General features: G+C 35.0%; 1 protein-coding gene across 2 annotated transcripts in view; it reads right to left on the bottom strand.

The window, feature by feature from the left end:
* Positions 1–21,979, bottom strand: part of LOC121733628 (probable serine/threonine-protein kinase DDB_G0276461) — a 67,761-nt gene extending 45,782 nt beyond the window's left edge. The window contains exons 1-2 of one of the 2 annotated variants that reach the window (XM_042123940.1): positions 21,873–21,979; positions 21,493–21,632 (exon numbers count right to left, since the gene is read on the bottom strand). In XM_042123940.1, the coding sequence (XP_041979874.1) occupies positions 21,493–21,555 (63 nt within the window). In that variant the 5' untranslated portion in view covers positions 21,556–21,632; positions 21,873–21,979. The other variant, XM_042123941.1, reaches the window with a different exon arrangement.
* Between the last annotated feature and the right edge of the window lie 303 nt (positions 21,980–22,282).

Genomic DNA, 22,282 nt, shown 5'->3' with positions numbered 1-22,282 from the left:
GTAAAGTACTAAATTTATACTGCTTAATTCTGTAGTAAGGTTACAAAAAAGTCCTCTATATAATGGATTTAATGGTAACTTTTAGGGCTCAATTTCTAAAAAACTACAAAGAGAACTAGAGTTTCCGTCTTTGATATAGTTTCCTAGTTCAAATTCCTTTTACTAACCAGCCTAGGAATGTTATTGGCCATGATTTGAGGCGTAAGTTAGATAAGTCGAATACCAGATTGCAGGGCCTATGACCTACTTGGAGGCGAGAACTATTCCACCAAATGTCTATATGAATCATGACGCAGAGGCGGTTGGCCGCAGTGGGCGAGATCGACGAGTTTTCGCGTGTCCTTGCACCGCCCAAATAGTCGCTTTGAGCCCTTGGCCATCTCCGGACAAGTAGTGCCTACGTAAGAATAGAATGGCCTATAATTTTCTTTATGTTAATTTTTAAGTACCAAAAACTTCAGGTAATATTACTTTTATTATCTATGTATTTCTTATTATTAATGTTCTTTGATATTACAGCTTTAGACTCAGGACTAATCAGTAATCATAATATTATAATATATGTTTATAAAAATGATGCGCTAAATGTAAGCACTGATGTCGAGAACATTGAAACTGAATACAATTTAAACTTCATAGATACGGGATGACTTCCGTCGGGTCCGTTAGTCGAAGTCAATAAGTCAAAGCTTTATATATTTAAAAAGAAGTTAAATGCTAGTTGCTACTTGGTAGTCCGGAAACGCTTCATTTTTTTTATGAAATAAGGGGGCAAACGAGCAAATGGGTCACCTGATGGAAAGCAACTTCCGTCGCCCATGGACACTCGCAGCATCAGAAGAGCTGCAATTGCGTTGCCGGCCTTTTAAGAGGGAATAGGGTAATAGGGGAGGGTAAGGCAGGGAAGGGAATAGGGGAGGGTAGGGAAGAGAAGGGAATAGGGGAAAGTAGCTTCTTGTGTCTTTTATACTTATTTTTTTAACAACAAAAATATGCCATGCCATATTTTTTGTTGTTAAAAATCGGTTCATAGACTTACATGAAGAGGTGAAAGAGAATAATACATGTATTAGAGAGTATTAAAAGTCTTGAATAACTATACATTGAGCGGTATTTATTCGAACAGAGTTTCACCTTACACGTCTCAAAGTTATTTACAGAATGAATCAATCAATGCAATATGGCTGGCTTTTATACCATTTTACACAAAAGAAACGAACTGCCGTTGACAATTCAAATATAGTAAAATAATTAAAAATGGCTAAGAATAAGTTAAATACATAGTTCTAAATATTAATTAATGTACTTCCCATATTTAAGATAATTATTTACTTAAATATGAGAAGAGGAAGTTATAACGGAAGTAAATAATCCTCCCGCCATTTATAACTAACTAATTGTCAAAATCAAGTAAGTACCTCACTTATTACTATTTAAAATATAATAATCACTTATTAAAATTATATATAGTGACTAACATAATATACCGATTTAAATAAATAAATATAATATCATATAGCTTGTCCTTTGACATCCGCTAACACATGATGTTACATTATCAGTATGGATTGGTCAACTGTTAAACTTCCTTATGGAAAACTTATATAACAATTTAAGTAACTCGGCCTGATACTGTTCACATAATTAATTATTAATATTTTAATTAGTTACATTTAAACGAAACACCTTATATTGAAATATCTATATCTATACTATCCATACTCATATTATAAAAGCGAAAGTTTGTCTGTCTGTCTGTTACTCTCTCTTCTCTCGTCTCTTCACGTCCAAATTTTCTGAAATTTGGTAGGGAGATTCTTTGAGTCCCGGGAAAGGACATAGGCTACTTTTTATCCCAGATTAATGTACGGTTCCCGCGCGATAAACGAGATTTGGCGCTACAGAGTTGTGGGCGTCATCTAGTATTTAATATTTGTAATCCATAATAATTATAGATGCGAAAGTGTGTCTGTCTGTTACCTCTTCACGCCCAAACCGCTGAATCGATTTTGCTGATATTTGGCACGGAGATACTTTAAGTCCCGGGAAAATGTACGGTTCCCGCGCGATAAACGAGTTTAGGCGCAACGGAGTTGCGGCCGTCATCTAGTATTATATAAATCAGTCGGGTCACGTGATTAGAATATAATATAATAAAGCATTATATTATGACATCCGTACACTTTCCAGAGGTGACCTTGAAACAACTTTTTACTTTATTTTATCGTATCTTTAAAACCGGCTTTCTTTTCGTCTGAAGGCCGATAACATAATAAATATCATCAGATATTTGGTGATAAATAAAATCTATAAAATATTACATATTTTTTAACAATAAACTTTAATATCAAATCATATTATGACATAAATCTATGTTTTATAATCGCCTATTGCAATTTAGTTTCAATTGTTTGTGGTGATCATCATTGTACGATGTAATTGCGGGAAGTAATCATGCAACAATATAAAAAATTGCATACAAGTACGATATACTAACATGTGCATGTTTCTGTTAGCTGAAACTTTACTTGCTTTACTTACATAAATCTCTACTGGCTATTTGACCGAGCTTTGCTCGGTATTCGATAAAACACGAATAAAATGTCATTTTATAAAAATGATTCCTAGCTAGATCGATTTATCGCCCCCGAAACCCCCTATATACTAAATTTCATAAATATCGTTGGAGCCGATTCCGAGATTCCAATTATATATTATATATACAAGAATTGCTCGTTTAAAGATATAAGATATAATGGATCTACATACAGTCTGTCAAGAAAGAGTAGATGCAGTACAAAATTTTATAAGCCTACGTTCAAAATATGGTTTTTTCTCTTTGTATTTCCACAGTTAACGCTTATTTTTCATGTTTTTTACATGATTAAAAAATTGCGTACAGTGACTACTCTTTTTTAACAAGGTTTTATAGATTTACATATTCTATTATCCTTTCAATTTTCATACAGTTTAGCCAATTAGCTAAAAAATATTGCACGATGTATAATTACTTACTGACATATAAACAGTACTATAAAGTTATTACTGTGAATTATTCATTTTAAGCAAAATTAAAATTCAATAAGAATATAGTCTAAACTAGTATTATACCCGGTAAACTTCGTGTCACTCACTCTGCACTCATAACATAAACCTCCCCTGAACTGTCACAAATATTTCAAGACTTTAATTAGCCAAATCGGTCACTCATTTTCGAGTTGGCCTGTTTCACCACTTCCTGATAAGTGCCGAAGAGGCTATCCACCACTTAACTTGACAGGTGTAGTATGGAGAATCTGATAAAAAAGTTGTGAATAGCCTATTCGGCACTTATCAGAAAGTGGTGAAACCGGCCCTTACAAATTTAAAAACTTTTTTTTATTTACGTACATCGTGTGACGTGATTCAAATTCAATACATTCGACCTACTGGCAAATTGAGACCTATCGAGACTGAGTCAAATAAACTGTAGAAGTCTTCATAATATTATTTCATTAATATTACACACCTCATATTTATTGACCAATAAAAATTCTAAGTAATCGAAAATTTGCTACAACAAGAGGCAAGTAAAAGAGGAAAATATTTACAATTTTCTCAAATTTCCTCAAACGAATCGGGAATAATCGTAATCACCATGGATGTTGACTCTTGAGCACGCGAGCGCGCCCCGCTTTATACTAATTAAAATATATTTATTTAAGTATCTTGTGACGTCATAATTTATGTGCATATTAATTTTCAAGTTTTCCGCGACGGGAAAACTATAACGTGGCGTGGCGTTGGCGCCATCACCGATTACTGATTCTGCCAAGCCTACTTTTGAAGCATTTTAGATCGACAATCGTGCCGACTAGCACAGAAGCAGATATGATAGAAACTAGAAATGCTATGGTTCAATTATTATAGTAAAACTCTCAACAAAAAGTGTTGTAGTACAACTGTACTACAGCACTTTTGTTTGTGTTACATAAATAAAAAAAATATTCTAGGGAATCTTCCCTAGAACATTTTTTTCATTTATTACTATTAGGCTAACTTTTCGTGAGTAGCTTCATTTTGATAACACGAACAACAATTTCCTCTGCGAAAATTCTCAAAAGATGTACCTAGCTAACTGAGATAGAAAGGTTGGTTAGGGTTCCGTTTTAGGGTTCTGTAATCAACAAGTTCTCGTTGACTCCGTCTTTAATTTAAGAGTAACATTGTGCTACAAATAGAACAATCCATATTTTAGGACCATCAAATCGAAATATTAAATCCTCTCTTTAAATAAAAATATACCTCTATATAATTTGGAAAACCACAAAAGATCTTTATACGCAAACAATTCTGATGACTCTGCCTTGGGGACAGATATAAACACAAACACCACTATATCCTTAATGCTTCATAGTTCATTGTTTACATAAGTGTAGTAAAAAGTATTCTCAATTCACATCGAGACAATGACTGGACAAAAACTGGCACGTAATTGTCGAGAGCTCAATACTCCGACGGCAGACAGGTTGAGTGCAAGTTTCCGTGTTCAGTGGTTTTAGCAGGAGGGACTTAATATACTAGTTTTGTGTATTATGAATGAGAGGTCAGTCCATGACCTGCTGGAAGTAGCCAAGAGACGTCGGGAATAAGAAGAATGCCCCGCGAAAAAATCCATACGTTAGACATAAAAAATCACTAGAGGTAGACAGTTGGTATTGGATTCTGCTGTACAATCTTGCAATAATGCAGTCTCATTATGATATCGATATCATCAGCTGATATTATGTGACTGTAATCTACAGTGTAACAAAACTAAGTGATAACTGATAATGCTTTAGGGTGTGTATGTGTTCCTTATTTGTGTCTGTGTTAAAGGAGAAGCGCAGAAAGAGCAAAATTAATATTTTTTTGTGATTTGTATTGGCAAGCGCCCCAGAGTCATGAATTTTTCCATACAAAAGTTAAAAAAGTAACTCTTTCAGCGCTGCTACTTTCACAGTGAACTCTCTACAAGGAACACATACGCACCCTAAATTATTATCACTTAGTTTTGTTATACTCTGTATAGTACTCAAAATATTTTTGTCTGTGCAATTTTGTCAGCTTATAATAATAATACTAATTAATAAAATCGCAATCTTCGTGACCTAAAAAGATCACGGAAGTCAATAAAGTTGTAATGAATATGCTAAAATATTTAAAATTTTCTTCGCAACATCATTAATATATTCTTATAATTATACTTATTATATTAATTGAAATGTGTGTTGGCTGTTGCTATACCTATCTAGTGATATGGATGCATTTATAATGATTTCAGTAACATAATAAAATATTTAAAACATTAAAAATTATATTTATAATAAAGACTCTTTTTGCTCTAGCGGGTAAATAAAATTTTGCATTATTTGAGATTAAATAATTTCCTATTTTATTCTTAATTTACTTAAATTGAAACAATATAATTATTATTTTCAACAAACAAAGTGACGGCAGTTACAACAGCGCAAGTTCTCACAGTAAACAATGAGTCACGTTGACATTGAAACTGAAAATAAAAGTAACCTGAAAACCTTTACGAAAGTAGCTTAGCCAACTTTCGGTGACAGAAGAGGGAGGACAACTTTCCCCGCGAGCTGTCAATGTCACACTTACGTCACTGTCAATAGGTCAGCGACCTTCGGCCGACCTCGATCGAAACGATTAATTATTACAGTGCGTACGCGCAGGCGAAAAGTGCTAATTTAACATTGGCTACTTGAAATTTGTGGATAAAGACTTATATTTCTAAACTTTCAGAAACACTTGTTTAGTTGAATAAAATATGTTTTATGTGGAACTTAGGACTTTATGCTATTATAATATTTACGATATTGAGTTTGCTTCATGGCTATTAGCTTGTAGCTAAAGACGAATTAGATCAAAACGCAAAATAATGTAATACAATAAAATAATAAGCGTGCGATAAACACAGGTAGCTTAATCGTCCGATATATTCTGGTTCACGAGTGCCATTTTCCTCAAAACCTGATCTCATGCACCGAAAATTATGATTTTGGTCTCATTTGATTCAGAATACCATCTAGAATATTCTATCAAAATTCCAAGAGTGGCTAAAAAATGCAAAAGTTATAAACAATTAAGTAAACGAAAAAAGAAGGGTTTGGTTTTTTTAATAATATATCGAAAACTATTTGAGATAATCAAAATTGAAAAATAGATACTTAAAGATCAGGAAATTTCCAAAAAAAAAGTCCAAGATCCTGGAACCTTATCAACACTTCTTATAACTTTGATTGAGCGGCGAAAGTAACGGTCAAAACGCGTGGTTCGGGTTTCGCGTGATTAATTATTAATATAAAGGAATAAAAAAAATGGGTACTAAGTAGACATATTAATAAACAATAATCCGTCAATAAAAATCAATTATCACAATTTGCTTAGTTGTTTAATTTATTATGCTTTTGTTAATAGTCACCATTTTAATGTTACATAAAAACGCTGATTATTACAAAACAAGAAATCTAGAAATTTATATTATTCTTTTGAGCTAATGTTAAAAGGGCTTAGAAGAGATCGCCGTTAAAAAATTCAACAATTTTGGTTTTTTACTTTTCTATGAACAATCAAAAGCAATTAGGGGTTTTTTCATCAATAAAAAATATTATTTAAATTTTATTAGTAAATAAAAATATATTATATATTTTTATCTGGCTTTTAAAAATAACAAAACAAAATAGTAACAATAATTCGCTGTGTTTCGCCGACTGAGTGAGTTTACCGGAGGCCCAATCCCCTACCCTTTTCCCTTCCCTACCCTCCCATATTTCTTTCCCTACCCTCCCTTATTCCCTTCGCTACCCTCCCCTATTGCCCTATTCCCTCTATAAAGGCCGGCAACGCACCTGCAGCTCTTCTGATGCTGCGAGTGTCCATGGGCGACGGAAGTTGCTTTCCATCAGGTGACCCGTTTGCTCGTTTGCCTCCATTATTTCATAAAAAAATGGACATAAAAAATACCGTAAGTAATTGCCTTTGAATGTTAATAAAAAAGTGAAAAATTAAAATTTTTGAATTTTTTCAACGGGATCCCCGTTCTCTTATAAACCATTTTTAAATTAGCTCAAAAGAATAATAAAAAAAATTGGATTTATTGTTTTGAAATAATCAGCGTTTTATGTTAACATTAAAATGGTGACTATTAACAAATTAGGAAAAGCGTAACAATTAAACAAATGGTGACAATTATTTTGTTGACGGATTATTGTTAATTGATATGTCTTATTAGTACTCATTTTTTTTATTCCTTAATATTAATATTTAATCAGTTAAAATATATTTTTTAGTTCACGTAGCAGATTGCGGCAAATCACCGAATCACGCGTATTTACTTAATTAAAGTTATAAGAATTGTTTATAAGATTCCAGGATCTAGAACTTTTTTTATGAAATTTCCTGCTTTAAGGATCTATTTCCTAATTTTGATTATCTCAAATTTAGTTTTCGTAATATTAAAAAAGCCCTTCTTTTTTGTTTACGTACTTTTGCTTTTTTTTCAGCCCCTCTTGCAATTTTGTTAGAATGTTCTAGATGGTATTCCGAATCGAATGAGACCAAAATCATAATTTTCGGTGCATGAGATCATGTTTTGAGGAAAATGGCACTTGTGGACTAGACTAATAGATCACCTTGCACTTTATTGTCTCTTTTGGATCAAACATTAAGGTATAGATGATGCACTTTTTTCCTTTACACATTGACGTTAAATAGTTTCGAGGATACGGAGTCAAAAGTTTGACTCTGAAGAGGCAGGGTACTCGTTAAAGTTGCTAACTGCTGCACTCAGAATCCAATAATAATGGAGTATTTAATTATAGTAGTTAAATGAAGATTCTGACATAAACATAAGCAACATAATTAAGCAATACATTGTCTGTCAAACTGCCGGAACTGCCGTAACATATAATTGTATGTTGCCTTTTTAACATATTTTTATTAGCTTAGGCTGTGTATGTAACGGAATCTTTGAGCACGATTTTTACCTATCTCCAGTAGTCTAATTAATTCGAAACTTTGCATACGCATTGAGAGCAAGACAATGCAATAATTTGTTAAAAGTTTAAAAAAACAAGAAGTGTTTTTTTAGTTTTTTTAACTATTATAATATATTGTTTTTTTTTTTTTTTTTACTATTAGAACATGGTTTAAGTTGTTTTTTTAGGTGATGACACTTCGTGAGAGGCGAGCTGAAGGGCGCCGGAGTTGGCAATATTTACAACACTTTTTATCTGATAAGTTTATCTGTGAAAATCCCACGGCACTCATCCGGTCAGGCGATTTGGCCACACTCGATACTCGGCCAGTACTTCGAGTACTTCCTATGACCTCCATCTAGATTTAGTTTTGTCTCTTTTGCAGAATAAGGGTCCTGTCCTGTCGTCGTTTGTCCACCCTGTCAGTGTCGCAAAGCGGACTTTGCAAAATCAGTAATGCCTGTTTTCACCAACCGCCTCGTAACGCTAAGTGGTCCCCTAGCGGCCATTGAGGGTACATATCCTTCAAGATTTTACGAATTTTTGTGTGTCACGTTCGTCCTCAGGGCGTAAGAACGTTTGCAAAACATTACCTTTTTTTTTTAGATGCTTAAGAGATATTTGACCCGCAAAGATCGCTAGGGAACACTTAGCGTTAGGAGACCGTTGGTGAAAACAGGCATAAGTCAAGTAAATGTCCTACGAATTATGAATATTATGAATATTTTTGGATGTCAATAATTTTTTGTGACTATTTATTTCCAGGCAAAAATCATAGAACCGATTTTGACGATATTAAACATGGTAGTATTATTAAACAAGCGGCACCCGGCTGTCGCATAACATTGAAAATCTATTGTGTCTGCGATTCCCACGATCGAAGTGATAATATAATAATATTAATTTGTTATCCGAACACTCTTTTCTTTTGAAGGAATGTTTGCATGCAGGCGGAGTTGTTCGGCCTATCTCTACCTGCTTATAGTGTAGGCAAGAGCGTGTATGTAATTATTGAAACATTAATAGCTGTTATGTTTCGTAGCAACTAGCAACCCTCTACGCATGTCTACGGCGCGGCGTCTACACTATTACTTTTGTATAAAGGTGCTCCCTCACAGCGAGCACTCACTTGTAAATTACAAGTGAATGCTCGCGGTGAGGGAGCAAGTATTGATAATATTATGTTTTTGAGCATTACATTATACGTGTAATGTAATATTAATTATTCGCTTTGAGCATGACATTACAATACTATCTCCCTGGATGACAGCATTCGCGTGTAATGTAACATTCGACTTTGAGCATTCCATAGCTAGTTTATGTAACAAGTTGTATCAAGATATTCCACACTGTATCATTACAAGGTGCGCATTGTAATGCTCGATTTTGTATCAATTACAAGGTGCGCATTGCAATGCTCGACTCTGTAACATTACATTACAAGCGAATGCTCCCGGTGAGGGTCTAAACTCTAAGAGATCAATTGTATAGTGCAATATCACGTATTGTGGCATACTATTGACCGTCTACGGTTGATATTGCATGCCTTTCAATCTTATTGTCAAATAAATTATTCAATGATATTGCACAATAAAATAGATCGTCTAGGGGCCCACTGAGATGAAAGCTTTAATTGAGCACAATCGTTTCAGTGAATTGTAAAGCCTACCAATTTCGATGCGAAGTTGTATATCTAGTTAATGTCAAGACGTGTTATATTTACTTAATTTCATCACTGACTAATGTAAATATAACACTTGACTTGACGATAATGTCAAGTGTGTGGGCCCCGCGCCGCCCCAGGGCTCCCGAGCTCCTCGCGGCCCACGTCACATACAAACACACTATTATATTCAAATTATATATGAGCACTATAATGTGAAGGCCATTTATGGTGAATCTGATTATAACAATACGTCTTAGATGTATCGTTACCAAAATTGGCTGTGTTTCCAAATAAACAACACGAAATGAGCACCCGGCACTAAATACTTTATGAAAAAAATCGGCTAAGTGCGAGTTGGACTCGCGCACTGACACATTAATTCTTTTGCCGATGTTTCTACTTTTGTTCTTTAATTACCAAGACTATGAAGCTAATATAGCTTCATGACCAAGACAAACAAATAGGCATCATGCCCTTTTCTAATGTTATTCACTTGGACATTAAATATTAATGGAAAACACTCACATATTTTATATCTATACAGATCGTTTTACTATTTAGTAATCTGTTACAAAGTTATGATTTTCTAAGATTCCGTTGCCGTAATATAGCGGTCGTTATACAGCGGTGAGCAAACATAATATTATTCTATGTAGAACTTGTTGCCGCTCTCCTACTAACATTACAATCTCTTTCTATTTCTATTACAGAAGTTTGAATTTGAATTGAATTTCTTATAACATAAATGATGACCACAGCTCGGCTACCATCAACGCTGAATCGATGCTTATATTTCACTAGATAACGCCGCAACTCCGTTTATCGCGCGAGAACAGTGGTTTGGGCGTGAAGATGTTACCTCTTCACGCCCAAACCAATGAACCAATTTTGCTGAAATTTGGCAGGGTTCAGGCTCAAAGTATCTACTTTGAGTCCCTTGAAAGGACATAGGATACATTAACTCTTCACGCCCAAACCAATGAACCGGTTTTGCTGAAATTTGGCAGGGAGATACTTTGAGTCCCGGGAAAGGACATAGGATACCTTTTGTCCTGGACAGAGAGACAGATAGACTGACGGACAGACAGACACACTTTTGCATTTATAATATTAGTATGTATTACTATACATACTCAATAATACATATAATAAAGTTCAAAGTTTATGACCTAACCTACTGGTTAGGTCATAAACTTTGAACTTTATTGTATTTCCTAACCCGTACTTCTTTTACAACTTTTCGTTTATCTGTGTAACATGAAACATTCGGTGCGGTCGTGTGGCAACTGGCAATATTCACTGTATATTATGAGCTTGTGAGCAGTGCGGTTAACAAACATGTCTATTGGTAATGATGACCGCCGACAAAGGCTTATAGTTAGTAACTACCATAATATAGGGCCGGTATAAATAGTCAGTACTCAAGATGCATCTCGGTCTCAAGGCGCGGTTCGGCTTTATGATTGGTCCTAATTTTAACAGCCAACCAATCACAGAGCCTGAACCGTGTCTTGAGACCGAGATGCATCTCGAGTACTGATTATTTATACCGGCCTAGAGAGATTTGTTTCGTGTTTACATAATAGGGTACATTTACTTAGGGTCACTTCACATTGCAAAGTGACAAGGTATTGCAATGCGTTTGTAATTGAGCTATTCAAAGGTTGTAATACATTTTTTAGGTTCAGATTTGCATATTTCAAATTTAAATGGCATCGTTTTCGCTATTACTAGAATAGTCCTAGTAACATTAAGTGCTAAAGAAAGTGTAATGTAAAATAACAGTGTCCTTTTATGTAGGGTTGCATTCGCTACTTTTATTTTTCTGCTACACTAAGCTCATTATAAGAGAAGTAGATTTAGGTCAAACCTTCTTCTGCGCTCGTGACGACCGCTCGGAGCACGTGGCTCGTTGCAAAACTCTATTCACTATTCATAGTATATTTGGTTGTTTTTGTTACTTAGATCGTTTATGACTTCTTTGAGACCGTTTACCGAGTACAACGAAAGAAGTGGGTAATGATTTAACAGTCTTAATGTGTGTCTTAACATTTCGAATTATGTGCAGCGTTCTGTGATTCTGTCATTACATATTTTGTAATAATGACTGTCGTGTCTGTAAAATGTGTCTTAACTAATATTTTTTAAAATAAATTTTGTCTACCAAAGAAAGAGTATAAAGTCCAGTCATATTATAGAGAAGGAGTATAAAGTCCAGTCACATGGTAGACGAGCTTTTACCCGCGGAGTCGCTCGCGTTAAGAAGCATTGTTATATACAAACTTTCCTCCCGTATTTTAACCCCGGGGAGGTGGAATTGATCAAAATCCTTTCTTAGCGGATGCCTGCGTCATATCCTCTACCTGCACGCCAAATTTCAGCCCGATCGGTCCTGTGGTTTGGGCAGTGCGTTGATAGATCACCATGTCAGTTAGTCACCTTTGAGTTTAATATATATAGATAACATACCTTGTATATGACCGGAGTTTTGTATCCTATTATTTTAAAGCATCATGAAATATTTAAATAACTTATATGAATTAATCCAAAGTATAGTCAAAATCAAATGTATTAACTATTTTTAAGCTTTTTTTTAATATTGCGTCCACTAAAAATAAATGAAGTTCACATATTTTAAGTCTGGCATTTACAAATAGACACGACGTATATCGTCTAAGCACATTTAAATCATTTAGTCGTAAAACTAATTTGAAATGCCACCGAATTATAAAAGTATTGATAATAATTTTTAGTATCATTAAAGAAAATCTACAATACCTTTCACCACTTTTAATTAAATGAGTGTAAAACTGTAAACTAGGGCCGATCAAAATAACAAACTATTATTGTTATTTAGTATGGTTTGACATAATACAAATCGTTTTTAACTGTTTGTTTTAGTGGTCGCTAATGAGTAATGACTATACATATATTTTACAAGCCATTTTAAGTAAATAAAAAAGAACCCCATTTAAAACTAAAAAAAAAAAGAAATAGACTCGCGGCCTCTGACGTTTCACACACGAAATCTCAAGTTTTCAGTCTCAGGCCCCAACATAGACGATGTATAATAATTAGTCCATGGTCTCAATAACTATTAACTGCACATAAATCTCTGGATTTCGCATCTTCAAATATAATATTATCATTATTAATATGACATATTATATACCCACACTCGGCACAGCGAAGACTCTGACATTATAATTGGTTTAGCGAAAAGGTTACGCGCGCAGTTAAATACTGAGTTTACCACTCCGCGGCCTTCGGCTCTTCGACTATTATATATTTTGTACTATATTATATAGCATATACTAACCTCATTCACAGATCACATGCTAGAACAGTATATTTTATGCTAATATTTGACTCAACGAAACTGTGAGCAAAATCTACTTATCATACTTAAGTGGACACAATAACTAAAAATTTTTAACTTCAGACCAAGTTTAGTCAAGCTACAAATTACATAAAAACAGGAAAAATAATTTGCCATCTTTCAATACTATATGTATTTACTCATATTGTTACTTAATTACTGTTTTGTTTTCCAGTAAAATAAAATAAATAAATAAAATACTAAGCCGCGACGCACCCTGCCGACGTAATACGTCAAAATATCTATATTAATCGCGATTCCGATATCCGAGTTTGGTAAGACTCGGAAAGGACATGTTACGTAAAGAAATAAAATTAACCCAGTGGGAGTTGGGACGGATGACCGACACGACTGGCGAGACATCAGGCGCAGGACCGACTTTTTACATGCCCATCCGACGCATGGATCATCCTACTTGTCAGGCAATCAGGTGATCAGACTGCATTGTCTTAACCAAACTTGGGAATAACATGTTTCCAACGCGGGAATCGAACCCACAACCTCCGCGTCAAGAGCCGTACTCTCAACCATATTATATTTACGCATGAAATAAAAAGAAATTAAACAGTAGATAACGGATTACCGTTTTGTGTTGCAACTAATTAATGATTTTGTAATATCCGATTCTGTCCTGACTCCCAGCCTCCGATGTTGCGAACATTTTGGTCCAGACCAATATGGTGCGACCTTCTTCTACTTTCCTTATTATTACTACTTTTGCATGAAAGTATTTATTATCTGATATAAAAAGATCGATTCTTTAATCTGAAAGGCCCAATATGTAATAATTATTATCGATAACAAATAAGATAAGCGTAAATAAGTGCATACGATAATTAATAAGTTGCACAAAAATCATAATCACTTTGATAATAACATAGATTAAATTATTCTCCGATACTTTCTAGAAATCATGACTCGCAAGAAATCGCTAAAAATGAAAATTGTGTAAAGTGATGTTAAATTACAGATATTAGTTAAACATTATTTTATTTCAATCACTGTTATATCAGAATATAATGATTATTTACAAAATATGCTGCCCGTAACGTACTATCATGTATCATGACATTACAACATTGAGGTCGGGAACCATACGAATACGTTTTCCTGTGATAAACCTGTCAGTTCACTTTTTGCCGGCCCTCAGAATATCTCTACACAAAAGTCTATTCAAAATAGCGCTTTAAGCGTGTTAAGGCATCTGACAAACATATTCGCTTTTATAATAATCTATGTAGGACTGGACTGGACTGATAAGTTAAATAATAAATCACAACATTATTTACGAAAAATAAAAAAATATATTGCAAAACTAGCAAACAAAAAATTTTGCGTCCAACGCATCCTCATTTAGTGCTACGGCAAGCCTCGTAGGCGTTCCATGCATTTGTGGACTAGTTACTGTAATTGTTATTATTATTTATTAAAGTAAATAATATTATACTAATAGACAGTATAATATAGTAATGTGGCGCCAACATCATGTAAGGTGACGAAATCCCACGGCGTGTCCGCCTACACCAAACTTGGACACAAAAAGATTAAATATATCATAATATTAATCTAGATATACATTTTTGCCAGCTTTCGTAAGAAGATATTGCACTGTCAACCTCTATAAATTATTAAACAAAAACTTATGACTATAGTTAGTCATACATAGATGAGCTAATAATTAATAATATGATAATAAATAACAATATTATATCTGTTGTGAATAAAATGAAATGAACTATGTAGTCAGATTGGGTAGAATAAGTAGGCACCTGTTATAGAGTACGAAATATTTTTTCTTAAAAAAATGCGTCTTGAGCTAAAGTACTAAAATAAACTTGGCATCATAGTTTTAAAAGCTAAAAATTATAAAAATCATGACGCGATGACAACAGGACGTAAAAATGTCGCCGCATCGTGCTCTTTTATTAATGAAAAAAACATTAACATTTGACCCACACCGTGATAAATTGCGGTAGTGCGCAGGATTTCCGCCATTATTATAATTTTGAAAAAATTATTTGTGCATCATCATTCATCACACATGAATGTATCAACAAGATAATCCACTCTAATTTTTTTTTTTAATGAAATAAGGGGGCAAACGAGCAAACGGGTCACCTGATGGAAAGCAACTTCCGTCGCCCATGGACACTCGCAGCATTAGAAGAGCTGCATATGCGGTGCCGGCCTTTTAAGAGGGAATAGGGTAATAGGGGAGGGTAGGGAAGGGAAGGGAATAGGGGAGGGTAGGGAAGGGAAGGGAATAGGGGAGGGTAGGGAAGGGAAGGGAATAGGGGAGGGTAGGAAAGGGAATAGGGTAGGGGATTGGGCATCCGGTAAACTCACTCACTCGGCGAAACACAGCGCAAGCGGTGTTTTACGCCGGTTTTCTGTGAGAACGTGGTATTTATCCGGTCGAGCCGGCCCATTCGTGCCGAAGCATGGCTCTCCCACGTATAATTTGTAATTTATAGGTAATATAAAAGTGTGTCTGTCTATCTGTATATCAGACATCTGTCTGTCTGTTACCTCTTCACGCCCAAACCGCTGAACTGATTTTGCTGACATTTGGTATGGAGACTTTGAGTCCCGGTAAAGGACAATATATGATACTTAGTATCCCGCAAAAAAGGGGGGTTCCCGCTCGATAAACTAATTTTGGCGCAACGGAGCTGCGCGCTTTATTTATATATTATATATTTTAAGTATTGTAGCGTAGATTGAAAGTTAATAAAAATTAGTAATTAGTCAAAACTAAAGTCGTGACGAAGTTAAAATTATGCCATAAAAGTTTAGTAAAGCGCTGTCATTCTTTTAATAATATTTAAAGCATTATACTAAAATTCAAATACCGAACATTCATCATTACTATAATATTTGAATGATGCTTATTTGTCATTCCACAGCCACTGATACCGGAGCTACCGATATAAAATTGGGCACTAAAATAATTGTTGAAATAATTTTGAGTTCTGGCCGATTGGAGTCATCTACAGGAGGTTCCGAGGACGACTTCCGAACGCGTCGCGCCCCACGTCGCAGACAGACTGAGACAGTGTTTAGTGTTAGTGTTAGTTTTAGTATAATTGTATGTATGTTAGTCTATAAGGTATTTATAATATGGGCCAATATGCCTGAATTAAATAAATAAATTAAATTAAAAATTAAATGAAATTAAAATTTTGGTGCCCAAAATATTGTGTCAAAATATTCATAATTCAAAATAATAACTCGACGACAATAATATTATTGCTTTAAGATATAGTCCTTTTAACGCGTATGACACTGACTCACCATATAACGAGGATACCATTTTTTTAAACCAAATCGAATCTGTAGTAAAATTGGAGTAAGATAACCTAACTGCTGATCTACCGCATTATGTTACGACATACTCACATATTGAAATAAGATCTCAGTTCCATTTTGGCAGTCCATCAATATATATTAGTATCTTGAAACTGTCATTTTGTAACTCTGAAGATTGACGCTAGCATGATATGAACATTGAACACTCTCATGACTGACTGATGTAACTTGACTTTAAGGCTGACTAAATGGACTAGGATCAAGTAAGACATTGTTTCATTGCCAGATCTACTTGTCGCTCGACGCAAATCTACCAAAGCGACCCGTCTGATTTATTATTATTTACTAACTAGTCGCTGTTAAGTATTAAAGTGTCCTAACCCACATTTTTTTTTGTTGTTAAATTTTGAATGCAGTCTTGTTCTAAATCATCTAAAGAACGTAATTCATAACTCAATACGTAATATTTTGTGGGTTCACTAATGGGTGGTCTAATCCCATGCTAAGTAAAAACTTGTGTTATGGCAATCTGACAACTAATACAATATGATAATAGTCCCAATGGGGTCCACCAATGTCGGACATTCAAACTCGGACAGTGCCTTTCTCCTTTTTTGCTGAACATAAAAAAATATTTATTTCAGATAAAGATCAAGTGCATAAACAAATTGGAAATTACATTCGCTAGCTTCGATAGCGAAGTTAGATGTTAAAAATGTATGGGATGATAAGGTGTAAATATTATTTAGATGTAGCTTTACATTCCTGTGGATGTCCCTATCAAACGGAAAATTTGTATTCAACTGTCACTTGAAAATATATTGTGGTTGTTGTAAGAAGTCTTACTTGCTTTTATTTCAGTAAAATATTCGAATCCGAACATGAGCTTTGAAATAAAGCTGAAAAAGCTTAAGTCATAGCGCCTCATGCAATATTTCAACCTCAATTTCAAACCCAGCGAATGCATTTGGACTAAGCACTCTACAATAACTATTGAGTTATATTATACCAAACGTATATTTAGAAGTACGAAGAAGGCAAAATGTTAATGTTGTAGAGGCTCATCCTTACTTTCGAAATCCTGCTGACCGAGTGACCGCTCATCTGTTAGACATAACAATAAGTTCGGATTACTGTTGTTATGTAACATTACGTATACAATAGACTGTTATTGCAAATATTTTCGTATTGGTAGAGTGAAAGCTCTTTTAGCTTTGCTGATGCTGTCAAACTTGAGGATTAGGAAAAAAACAGCTTCTTAAACACAATATGTAAAAAAATACAGCTACTGAGTCTCCATAAAATAGTGATTAATTTAACAGTCCACATGATCAGTTATGGATTACTAGATGACGCCCGAAACTCCGTTGCGCCAAAAACATTTATCGCGCGGGAACTTTACATTTTTTCCAGGATGAAAGTATCCTTTGTCCTGTCCCGGGACTCAAAGTATCTCCGTACCAAATTTCAGCGGTTCAGCGGTTTGAGCGTGATGATGTAAGACAGACACGCTTTCGCATTTATAATATTATAGTATGGGATTATGCAAACGTTTTATTAGTTTCGATACCCAAAGATTTAAAACAACCCAGCTTGTCTACTGTCGATGTCTCCACTTGTCTGTCTCTCATCCGTATCCCATAAAAAGCTGGATAAATTTGATTTTCTAATTACGTATTTTTCTCCTTTTATGATCATTATTTTATCACCATCAACATTTCCACCTTTTTTTAATGAGGCTCGACCTAACGTTTTATTGTATAAAAAGCTGTAACAAACCATGTAAAACAGTATTTACACAATCGAGTGAAACTGGCGCGGCGGTGGTCAGTTTCCTTCGATTTGACCGTAGCGAGGTGAGCGATAGTGCCCTGTGACCTTACGGGCCTTCCGTCTGATCAGCATCATCACCGCCATCATCACCAGCCGATATCATCGTCATGAAGAGGAAGGATATTATTTTGTTATTTAATTGCCATTGGATCCATACTTATATTATAAACTAGCTGTCCCGGCAAACGTTGTTTTGCTCTTTAAAGTAAGCGGGACTCGAAGTATCTCCATGCCAAATTTCAACGAAATCGGTTCAGCGGTTTGAGCGTGAAGAGGTAATAGACAGACAGACCGACAGACAGACTTTCATATTTTTATTATTAGTATGTATATACTTTATCTTTTGTCGTTATCGATGTTATCTCGGTACAAAAAAACCTCACTAGATTTTTTCTCGCGTAGACAGCTTTAACAATAACGTATCGTGTGGACTTTTGTAACCATCAAACATATATCTAAGACTTTGTTTAGATAAGGAAAAGAGTGAAGAAAAGTTAGCATACGTTAATGTTACAAGTAATTGTATACGGTTAATCAATCTCATGTTGTTTATTTTGTAATCTCATCAGAGCTCATGCTGCGATTACTGTTTTGTAATTATACATCGAGTACTTTTAATTTACACGATGAGTAACCTTCGCATCCATCGATTGTTTTTCAACAAAACGTCGAAATATTATTAATTAAACCGATAAGTCATGGTGGTCGTGATGAGCGCTAACGGCCAGTTAAAGTTAACTGAGTAATTAGCAGGGTCACGGCGGGACGTGCGCGGGGACTCGGAAGTGCGTTGAAAATTTAAGGCTTTATTAGGAGTGTAAATGAGCCGTGAATACAGGAAGCTGGGAAAGATTGAAGGTTCGGACAAATCATAGAAAGGAAATAAAAAGAAGCTAGGGAAAGGGTTAAGGCTCGGATATTATATAGTATTATGTTGGGACTTGGAAGTTTTTTTTTTATATCAAGCCTAGGATGGAAAGCAAATACCATTGCCAAAACTCATCAGAAGATCGCCTTCCCAACTTCAGAAGTGCCGTTACAAATAAAAGAATTAATACGCTCATAATACACAGGTGTACATGAACTGTAAATATAGGAACCATCTAGACGTAGTTTTGCGCATTAGTTAAACATATAAATAACAAATATTATGTAAAACTGACCTGGGTCCGGGAACATGCTGATAACCGGCCGGGTCACGGCGGGTTATCACTAGTAAACAACATTGTGATATCTACTATAAGTCGTTATTAACTATAATTTTAGTCCACGATTTTAAGTTCCGTTCCCGAATCACACATTTAGCAGCAGTAAAAAGGTGTCTGTCACCAAAATATACTCTATATATCTGTCAGAATGTCATCATAATAGTAATATTGGATGAATTCTACTTCGCTACACTCTACGCTAGTTATATTATGAATATTTGTGGATAAGAATATAGCGTAACTACTAAAAGTATTCGATTACGTGGTTTTTATCATAAGAATATTCACACACGAAATAATATGAGGAAATTTTTATTTTTAAACAATTTGCGAAAATTGGCCGCTTATGAGAAGTTTTTTTTATTTTAATTTGCGAAAACTGGGAAAACTGGCCGCTTAGGAGAGGCCGCTTTTTTATTTATTTATTTATCAGGCTACTTAAGGACTGAAATTTTACTGAAGGACACATAATCGTTTTATTCCAGCAAACTGAAAGGAGTTTCAGCTTCGGGAAACTTCTAATAATAATATTGCGTTACATACAGTACTTCACAATTATTACAACACTATCGCCATCAGGTAATATAATATGTAGTAAAATACTGACGGGAGTAAACTGATTGCGACAAACACGTCTGAAAGGTCAGCTGCTGCTGATCATACTTTCAAGCCATACTTTCATATACATTTTCTAACAGAATTACATACCTGAAAATTCGGTATAGTTTTAACGTAAAATATTCTTATATATTATTTTTTAATACATAAAACACGTACCTAAAACAATGCATGTTAAAAATGTACAGGTTTTATGTTAAAATATTTGGTAAGGAAAGTAAATAAAAAATGTTTAGAATGCGCAGCGCGTTGATGTCTTATGTATGGACGGTTTGTTACTCGCTGCACGAACAAACAAGTAAACCACTTTTACCCGTTTTGTTGACCCCTCAATATGTCAGGTCATCGGTGACTGCATCGATGGACATAGTCATATATGTATATAGGTGATATTCACTGACGTAATAGCTATTAAAGGGATAGTTTTTTGGTAATTTTCTATTGAAATTAGGAACAATGAACTATTTAATATTAGTATATTAGTGTAGGACGTAATTTTTAAACGTTGAATATTTTCCAAATCGCTTACTCATATACGTGCCTATTACCTTCTGGTATCTTCTAGACTCTAGTAATAACTCGGACTTGGGGAAGGCTTTATTGGAAAAAGCAAAGCAAAAGAAATAGTGCGAGTATGTTTATTAATTTATGAATTTAAACATTAAAAAAGTTATACTATTATGTCATAGACGTTTTGAAGGTAATTGTAAAAAAAATACAAACATACAATGAAAACCTAGCTGCGAATAACGTCGTTTAGAGCAGCTATTGAAACTCAAATAAAAAAAACACATTGTTGGATTCAACTTTCCACTCAGCTTGAATATAATGATTTCAATATGATAAATCTTAGGCTGGTATAAATATTCAGTACTCAAGATGCATCTCGGTCTCAAGACATGGTTCAGGCTCTGTGATTGGTTGGCTGTCAAAATTTAAACCAATCACAGAGCCTAACCGCGTCTTGAGACCGGGTCGCATCTTGAGTACTGACTATTTATATTGTAACGCCTCCGTGGTCTAGTGGTATAGAGCGCGGCTCTTGACTCGGAGGTCGTGGGTTCGATTCCCGCGTTGGAAACATGTTATTTCCAAGTTTGGTTAGGACAATGCAGTCTGATCACCTGATTGTCAGACAAGTAAGATGATCCATGCGTCGGATGGGCATGTAAAAAGTCGGTCCTGCGCCTGATCTCTCGCCGGTCGTATCGGTCGTCCGTCCCACTGGGTTATGAGAGTAAAGGAATAGAGAGTGCTCTTGTGTACTGCGCACACACTTGGGCACTATAAAATTACTCCTACGTAGCTGGCCTGGTTTCAATGAAACCGGCCACCGTCACCGAAACCGGTGTAGAAGCTATTGTGGAGATCAGTGATTGTGTAAGATTAGCGTGTAGAAAAATTAAAGTGAAAATAAATATTTGTTTGTTTATTTGTTAATATAAATTGAAACAAAAACCTCACCTTAGCCGCGGCCAAGTACAGCAATGCTGTCACGGACAGCGCTGCTGCAAAAACTCTGTCCATGGTGAAACTGTCACTACACTGACTATTTGACAATAAATAATACAGTTCAGGTGTCAACAACGACCATAGACTACACGCTGAAACCAGACCGATTAGGTGAAAAAAAATAATCGTCAGACGGTTGGACACTTAGAAATAATAATGGTAATTATTTACGAGTGAATTAATCTAAATGTGTTATCAGATCGTTATAACAATCTGTAATGTAAGGCCGAGTCCCACACTCGATGTGGGAATAGTTTCATCAGACTAGATCACAGGCTAAAACTTTACAAAACCCATCTAAATATTACTATTAAAAACAATAAAATAATTACCGTTATTATTCTCAATTCAAAAATTTAACTAAACGATTCGATTTTCAAACTCCGTATCGATGTTATTTATCGATTCGCATCGTTAACGCGTGCGCATCTCTCGCGCGCACCGGTGAGACTGGCGTGCCCCCGGCCGGGTGCCCCAGCTGCTCGCCCCCGGAGTATGCCCCTGCTCCCTGCGTCCTTGAGGGTTGAGGAGTACCTCAGCTGACCTACTGACATTAACAGACTCGGGACCATAATAAGATCTTTATATTTCCTTTGAGGAAGTGCGTGTCTCTACATTTTAGAGGTTTCCACTAAAATGGAATTTAAACTTAAGTGCTTGTATTTTACTTAAAAGGTTAACGCTAAAACACTTAAATATTTCCTTTCTAATGTTGACTATTGAAATTTGAAAATGTAATTTA

Source organism: Aricia agestis, chromosome 14 (genome assembly GCF_905147365.1).
Source record: "Aricia agestis chromosome 14, ilAriAges1.1, whole genome shotgun sequence".
Classification (NCBI taxonomy): domain Eukaryota; kingdom Metazoa; phylum Arthropoda; class Insecta; order Lepidoptera; family Lycaenidae; genus Aricia; species Aricia agestis.
This window is presented reverse-complemented; position numbering and strand designations above follow the sequence as displayed.